Genomic DNA, 8,607 nt, shown 5'->3' on the forward strand with positions numbered 1-8,607 from the left:
ATTCTAATTTTCTGAGATTGTGGATTTGGGGTTTTCATGAGCTGTAAGCCATAATCATCTCAATTATGACACATCACGGCTTGAACTATCTTGCTTTGCATGTAATGAGTCTATCTCATATAGTAGTTTCACCTTTTAAGTTGCATTACTGAAATAAATGAACTTTTGCGCGATATTCTAATTTTTCGAGTTTCACCTGTACATGCTCTAGACTTTTTGTTTCACTCCAAGTGAACTTGCAGTATATGAGTAGGGTCAAAGTGTGCATGTGCCACCATATGCTTGAGCAGAAGGACTCTTCCCCGTCTGATGCTCTCAAGATGGGTTGGATTAGTCCCATTTCTTTCCTTAATGAGCATCACCAAGTCAGACCGTGGCATTATTCCATTTACACAGAGCCACTGTATCGTACAATGTCTTATTTTGAGAAGCAAGTGGGGGGGGAAAACTTGGTAAGTTTTATTGTTAATTTTTTGTATCATTTAATTTCGGTCTTTTTTTCTCTCTCTCCTCTGCAGGCAGAACTGGAGGCTTTTGAAAACAGACTGAAAGGACGTCGTAAGAATAAGAGGAAAAAGGACGAGATTGAAGTTGAACAAACTTTATGGCAAAAGTATAAGAATGTGGTTTTGCTGCCAGTCTGTGGAATTATAGTCTTAATGGTTGCCTGGTTCCTAGCATACAATAACTGAAGTCTTAATTACTTCCGCATGCTTCTGTGTAAAGAGTTGGTACAATGTTCTGTGTTCTATATTGAGAATTAATGGTCATTGGTATTTTTCAGTAATGTCACTGTTTATTGATAAAACAGAACCTATTTCGGTTTTTACCTCAAAATCACTTTAAAATACCTTGTGATGATCGTACGATACTCAGTCCTAGGCAGTTAGGTCAGGTTATTTAAAACATTTGCGTAAGATTAATCACGTATTGCTTCTCTGACATTATTTTGTTTCAGGCTATCTGTGAGGGTTGCCAGTGCTTAGTTATTTCAAAGAGTGTTCATGAGCATGACCCCTTGGTGATTTAAATTGTATATATTAAAGTTGGGTTAGTACACTTGCACAGTCCTAGAGGTGTGTGGTTTAGCAACTAGCTAAATGAAATTTCAGAATTTTATTTTCCATTTAGTTAATTAATATAGGTCCTTAAAGGAAAACCTGAAGCTGTATAGCAATTCTAATTATACTTTGTCAGATGTTGTTTATTTTGAAAACCTACTTTAAGCATTCTGTGCTCTTAAGATCCATTTTTGCTAATTGTATAATCAAATAGCAGCTCTTTTCATATTAGACACTTTTCTACTGTGATTTCCACAATAGTCTGTGTACATGCTTCTTCTTTAGATTTATCTGTCTTCAGCTGAAACAGTTCCAAACCATAGTATTTAAAGGTGATAACTCTGCTCCTCTGAAAAACTGTTTTCATAATGAAAATGTAGTTTAAATAAATTATTATCTCTGTCTGTTTTGTGTATAAAGTGGCACTCATTTTACCAATATATGCAATGCTCACACATACAGTACAAAGGACTTATCTGATTCAGATGTGTTAATGTGTTAAAAAGACTTACTGTAACATATTAGCATATCTTAAAATTGTTCTAAGTGAACAGTTAAAAAGTTGTTTACACGTTCAAACAACCTGATACATATTTACAGTATATTAACATTAGCCCATTAATAGTCCTTCTTCAAACCTTCCAGATATTTGGTTGTTCATCAAAATTCTATTTAAAGTTTTACAAAGAACATAAAAACTACACAATATAATAAAGAGTAAAATAAGAATTAAAGAAAAAAATGTAGAAAGAACTATAAAAGAATATATTTAAAAAATAGAAGCTTCCAATGTCCATCATTATTACTACTACTACTACTACTACTACTACTACTACTACTACTACTACTACTACTACGGATCATCACACAGTCAGCCAGATGTTCAGACTGGATTTGGCATTTTGTCTATTATTATTATTATTATTATTATTATTATTATTATTATGATGATGATGATGTGCTACCCATCTTACCTAGAGGTGTTATTTTTAAATATTAATGAAATGGTTTAAATGAGACCACCATTGTAAAAGTATATTTATACATTAGAAAAGTATTTAGGCCCAGAAATTGGGTATATAGGTATGTATATGCATATAACTTTCAGATTATATATTAGAAAAATGGTCTGCAAATACTGTAATTTATTTGAGGAAGTGGAGACATAGTTGCGTGAAATTGAAATTCATGGTACAAAACCCAGAATACTTTTACTGTTTAACGATATTGTTGTTGTTGTTAATTGCGAAGTTATGTCTGACCCATCGCAACCCCATGGACAATGTTTCTCCAGGTCTTCCTGTCCTCTACCATCTTCTGGAGTCCATTTAAGTTCACACCTCCTGCTTCAGGGACTCCATCCAGCCATCTCATTCTCTGTCGTCCCATTCTTCTATTGCCCTCCATCTTTCCCAGCATTAGGCCCTTCTCCAGTGAGTCCTTCCTTCTCGTTAGATGGCCAAAGTATTTGAGTTTCAACTTCAGAATCTGGCCTTCTAAAGAGCAGTTGGGGTTGATCTCTTCTAGGACTGATTGGTTTGAACGGCTTGCAGTCCAAGGGACTCGCAGGAGTCTTCTCCAGCACCAGAGTTCAAAGGCCTCAATTCTTTGTCGCTCAGCTTTTCTTATGGTCCAACTTTCAAATCCACACATTGCAACTGGGAAAACCATGGCCTTGACTATATGTACTTTTATTGCCAGGGTGATGTCTCTGCTTTTTAGTATGCTGTCTAGATTTGCCATAGTTTTCCTTCCCAGGAGCAAGCGTCTTTTAATTTCTTGGCTGCAGTCCCCATCTGTGGTGATCTTGGAGCCCAGGAAAATAAAATCTGTCACTACCTCCATGTCTTCCCCATCTCTTTGCCAGGAATTGAGAGGGCTGGATGCCATGATTTTGGTTTTCTTAATGTTGAGTTTCAAGCCAACTTTTGCACTCTCCTTCTTCACCCGCATCAAGAGGCTCTTTAGTTCCTCTTCACTTTCTGCCATTAGAGTGGCATCATCTGTATATTTTTGATGATAAAGATAGTTAATACGGCAGATCCACCCCCCCACCCTAGCTTGATTTTTAGATGCATGCCTCGCCCGAAAACTAGGGCTTATTTTCGGGGTAGGGCTTATATTAGGCCCACCCCAAAAAACATCAAGCTAGGGCTTATTTTCGGGATAGGCTTTACTTTTGGGGAAACGCTATATAAAGGGCCATATTTACCAGCATGTGCTCTTGTAGGAGAATATATATATAGTCACTTGGATGTGGCAGGTCCTACTTCATTTACATGTTATAAGATATTGAGACTCTAGAAAGAGTACAGAGAAGAACAACAAAGATGATTAGGGGACTGGAGGCTAAAGCATATAAGGAGCGGTTGCTGGAATTGGGTATGTCTAGTTTAATGTAGAGAAGGACATGATAGCAGCGTTCCAATATCTCAGGGGCTGCCCCAAAGAAGAGGAGTCAAGCTATTTTCCAAAGGCAGGACAAGAAGCAACGGGTGGAAACTAAGCAAGGAGAGAAGCAACTTGAACTAAGGAGAAACTTCTTGACAGTTTGAACAATTAACCAGTGGAACAACCTGCCTCCAGAAGCGGTGAATGCTCCAACACTGGAAGTTTTTAAGGAGAGACTGGACAGCCATTTGTCCGAAATGGTATAGGGTTTCCTGCCTGAGCAGGGGGTTGGACTTAATGACCTCCAAGGTCCCTTCCAACTTTTTTATTATTATTATTATTATTATTATTATTATTATTATCATCATCATCATCATCATTTTTCTGTGCCCTTGGGAAAAAACATTTGTGCAGTATAAAACGTGCAGGAGAACCCAACTAACCGCACCTCATCAACACTGGAAAAAAAAACCAACTGGTGCAAATAGTCCTTGACTTATGATCACAATTGAGCCCAAAATTTCTGTTGCTAAACAAGAGGTTTGCTCCATTTTACGACCTTTCTTGCCACAGTTATTGAGTGAAGTACTACAGTTATTAAGTTAGTAACACGGCTTTTAAGTGAATCCAGCTTCCCCATTAGCTTTGCTTGTCAGAAGGTCGCAAAAAGCGATCACGTGATCCCACACAGCAACCGTCATAAAATATGAGTCAGTCGCCAAGCGTCCGAATTTTGATCACATGACCCTGTGGATGGTGCCACGGTCGTAAGTGTGAAAAATGGTCATTAGCGACTTTTCTCAGTGCCGTTGTAACTGAACGGTCACTAAATGAATGGTTGAAAGTTGGGGACCGCCTGTACAGCCTGACATGGCAGCAATTGAAGAGTCAAGCCCTAACAAAAGAACGAAAGCTGGGCCACCGAAGGATTTTGCAAAACTATGAATTTGTAACTAACAAACTACATACCAGAAAGCTCTCCAAATCCGAGCAAAGCTATTTATAAAATAATCCTGGTGTTAAATAAGAGTTCGCTGTAGCTGTCTTTAGTTTTTAGAACAGGAGCTGAAGAATTTAAAAGCAGAGTTAAACGTTCGATGTGAATCATTTCCATCATTTCAAAATAAAATAAGTTTTTAAGGTTGCTTACTCTTTGTTAAAAGTCCGTTTTTTTTTAAAACCGCAAGTCTTTGATTCTCATATTTCCTGAAAGTGAGTCCAAATCAACAATTAAGATCTCTTTTAAGATGAAAAACCCAAGAATGACAAGGTCTAGTCGTAACTAAGGAAGAATTGCCTAAGATGATTTCATATGGAAAGAAGCCTTTTTTCTCCTTTCTGTAGTGTACTGCCTCAAGCAATAAACTTTCAGAATAATAGTGGGTTATATTTTGTGTGGACACTCCGAAACACTCCTGATGCCATGCCTGCTTTGTATGTACTGTTTCCTAGAAGTTTCTCATCCGGTGTGTGTTACTGGTAGGAAGTTGTCCATGTGTGAAAGCTCAAGAAAGAGAGTCCTACTTGGAGTTTCCTAAGCAGGAAACATCATCCCAAAGTGGGTTTGGATGTTTTCTGCAAAGTAGACAGTTGGACACTATTTCTCCAAAAGGATGATGGCAAAGGATTTTGCCCTTAGAGCAGGGGTAGGCAACCTTGGCTCTTTTATGACTGGTGGACTTCAAATCCCAGAATTCCTGAGCCAGCATGGGGGAACTATGGTCCCTTCATGACTCGTGGACTTCAACTCCCAGAATTCCTGAGCCAGCAAGGCTCAGCTTGGAAACCTCTCCCTTTCCCCTCAGCATGGCTGGCTCAGGAATTCTGGGAGTTGAAGTCCACAAATCATAAAAGAGCCAAGATTGCCTACCCCTGCCTTAGAGTGACTGGGGAATTCTGGGAGTTGAAGTCCACCCCTCTTATAATTGCCAATTATAGTTAGACAATCATTTAGAAAAGCCTTAAGACTAAAGATGATTGATGCCTTGCAGGCATGTCTCTTTGTGTTTTAAACAAGGGCATAAACTACTTTGCTGAGTTTAGTAGTTATAAGGGATGTATTTAAAAAATTAGGGAAACTGGCAAGAGAATTATTCAGATGGGATCTAGGTTTATGGAATATGCTGAGCCATAAATTATGATTCACAGATCAGAATGGCTAAAACATCAGTCAATGAAGCCTATTTGTTTAGAGCTCTTTTATGACTCATGGACTTCAACTCTCAGAATTCCTGTGCCAGCATGGCTGGCTCAGGAATTCTGGGAGTTGAAGTCCACAAGTCATAAAAGAGCCAAGGTTGCCTACTCCTAGTTTAAAGTAACTTTTGTCCAACAGGTTGAAGCATGGTTAACCAAACCACAGTTTATTTAATTAACTGAACGATCACTTAAACATGAGCCAGCAGTGTGCGGCAGCAACCAAAAAAGCTAATACAATCTTTGGTTGTATAAACAACCTAAAATCATGTGAGGTATTAGTACCGCTTTATAAAGCCTTAGTAAGATGACACCTGAATACTGCACCCAGTTTTGGTCACCATATTACAAAAAAGATGTTGAGCCTTGGGAAAAAGTGCAAAGAAGAGCAACTAAGAAGATGAAGGGCCTGGAGACAAAAACATATTAAGAACGGTTGCAGGATTTGGGGATGGCTAGTCGAGAGAAAAAAAGGACTGGGGGGGGGGGAACATGATAGCGGTATTCCAGTATTTTGAGGTCCCTTCCAGCACTGTTCTGATTGAAAAATGTCTCAAACCATAAACTTAATTTACAAGAGGCTTTCCATAACACACCAGCCTAAAATCCTGGTTTGTAGATCATGTTTGATGCAATCACAGCTAATCAGAAAATAATAAGAGGCTCCATTGCCCTATCTACATAACAGAATTGGTAGAAAATCACACTTGGAGTGATGCAATTTTTGGTGATGGTGGTGGGGATTAAGGGGGGGGGGAAAGGAAACCTTTTTATACAGGTAGTCCTTGACTTATGACCACAAGTGAGCCTAACATTTCTGTTGCTAAGTGAAACATTTGTTACGTGAGTTCTCCCTTATTTTATGACCTTTCTTGTCACAGCTGTTAAGTGAATCACTGCAGTTGTTAAGTTAGTAACACGGTTGTTAAGTGAATCTGGCTTCCCCATTGACTTTGCTTGTCAGATGTTTGCAAAAGGGGATCACATGACCCCCCCCCCCACTGCAGCCGTCATTAATATAAGTCAGTTGCAAAGCATCTGAATTTTGATCACCTGACCATGGGTCGTAAGTGTGCAAAATCGGTCATAAGTCCAGTGTATCTTTGAATGTCCACTAAATGAGCTACAAGTTGTAAGTACATGTAGTCCACAACTTACAACCACAACTGAGCCCCAAATTTATGTTGTTAAGTGAGAAATTTGTGGAGTGAGTTTTGCCCCATTTTATGACTTTTCCCGCCACGTCTGTTAAGTGAATCCCTGCAGTTCTTAAATTAGTAACACGGCTGTTAAGTGAATCCAGCTTCCCCATTCACTTCGCTTGTCGGAAGATCACCAAAGGGGATCACAGGATTCCAGGACTCAGCAGACCGTCATGAGCTAGTTGTCAAGCATCTCCATGCAAATCATGTGACCAAGTGTGAAAAAATGCCCCCCCCCCAGTCACTTTTTCCAGTGCCATTGTAATTTCAAACCGTGGCTAAATGAATTGTTAAGTCGAGGATTACCTGTACCTGTTCAGCTACCTTATGTTCTTCAGTTCCCTCTGTTTCTCTGTCTAACCAGCCAAGCTTTTCTCCACCTAGTTTTATCGATGCAAAGTAAGGAGGCTCACTCGTGTTGAGGAGGGTGTGTGTGCGGGTCAATAAAAGAAAAGGAGACTTGGTTGAAGTCCTTTTTAAATAAGCTTCCTTAAGGGTCGCTCTTCAAGAGCTTGTACGGACTTAAGATAACCTTTATTGTCATTTTTTTTATTGAAAAGTTTTACAAAAATTACAAAATATACCCCAACACCCCCCCTACCCCCCCACCCCACTTCCCAGAGCTGAATACAGGGTAACAAATATAATAATCATAATCTAACTAACATTAACCAACTATGTAGATAAACAAATATAATGCCCTTTAACTCTCTTTTAACACAGAATAAACAATTTACAAATGAACTTTATCATATAATCAAATTAAAATCCCAATTTATAAACAATACAATATAATAAAAATTCCACTACACTAAACTATTATTAATAATAATAATAATATTCAATAATTTATTCATAAAATAATTGGAACTTTTTAGTCCCATATTTATTCTGAATATAATCTATCCATCTTCTCCAAACCGAAATGTATCTTTCCTGTGAATAATCCTTCAAATAAGCAGAAATCTTGGCCATTTCTGCTAGATTTGACACTTTAAGCATCCATTCTTCTATAGCAGGCAAACAATCCTTCTTCCAATATTGCCCTACCAACAGCCTTGCTGCTGTTATTAAATTCAACATCAAATTAGTTTCCTTAACATCAACATCTAACTTTATGGTCATTTTTATACTGTGGGCACAAGGGCACACATCGAAAAATGAAATTTAGTTGCCCGCTCTCAAAGTGAAACACATACATGACACACACCTAAACATACTACGAACAACATATGTATATAGACCCACATCCCTACTATACGCAGCAAAATAAATATTAAATATTGTCCATCTTCAATAGATAACGGAAGGAGGAAGCTTGAGACTTCGCAAGGTTAATGCTGTATGGAATGAAACTCTGGCTGAATCTGGATGTTCTGCTTCGGATACCACGGAGCCCCCCCTCCTCCCAGAAGGGGACAAGGAAAACAGGTCGTGAAGAGGATGTGTAGTGAAGGGGAAAACTCGGATTGCGTCCCCTTCGAGCTGGCTCGACGACACCTTTTCCCCGGCTGCCCTGATTTGGGGCGGGGGTCTCTCCTGAGGGGAAAGTAGGCGCGATCCCTTCTCCTCGCCCTGCGTCCGCCTTCCCGCCTGGCAAGCCAGAGAGCGGGGAGGGGGCAGAGCTGAGGGTCTCAGCCCCGACGAGGACCCGAGCAGGGAATCGCTGAACGGCCACATTCTGGAGCCGCCCCCACTCGGGAGCCGCCTGCCTGCCTTCCTGTGGGGAGGGGGGGGGCCGGGCTGGCTTTTGCCGC

General features: G+C 39.6%; 1 protein-coding gene across 1 annotated transcript in view; it reads left to right on the forward strand.

Moving 5' to 3' along the window:
* NFXL1 (nuclear transcription factor, X-box binding like 1) overlaps window positions 1-1,465 on the forward strand; it is a 60,709-nt gene extending 59,244 nt beyond the window's left edge. The window contains exon 22 of the mRNA XM_039362884.1: window positions 519-1,465. Coding sequence (XP_039218818.1) covers window positions 519-692 — 174 coding nt within the window. The 3' untranslated portion in view covers window positions 693-1,465. The remainder of the gene's footprint in view (window positions 1-518) is intronic.
* The last annotated feature ends 7,142 nt before the right edge of the window (window positions 1,466-8,607 follow it).

The sequence above is a fragment of the Crotalus tigris genome, unplaced genomic scaffold (genome assembly GCF_016545835.1).
Source record: "Crotalus tigris isolate CLP2741 ecotype Arizona unplaced genomic scaffold, ASM1654583v1 scf7180000019483.1746242, whole genome shotgun sequence".
Taxonomy (NCBI): Eukaryota; Metazoa; Chordata; class Lepidosauria; order Squamata; family Viperidae; genus Crotalus; species Crotalus tigris.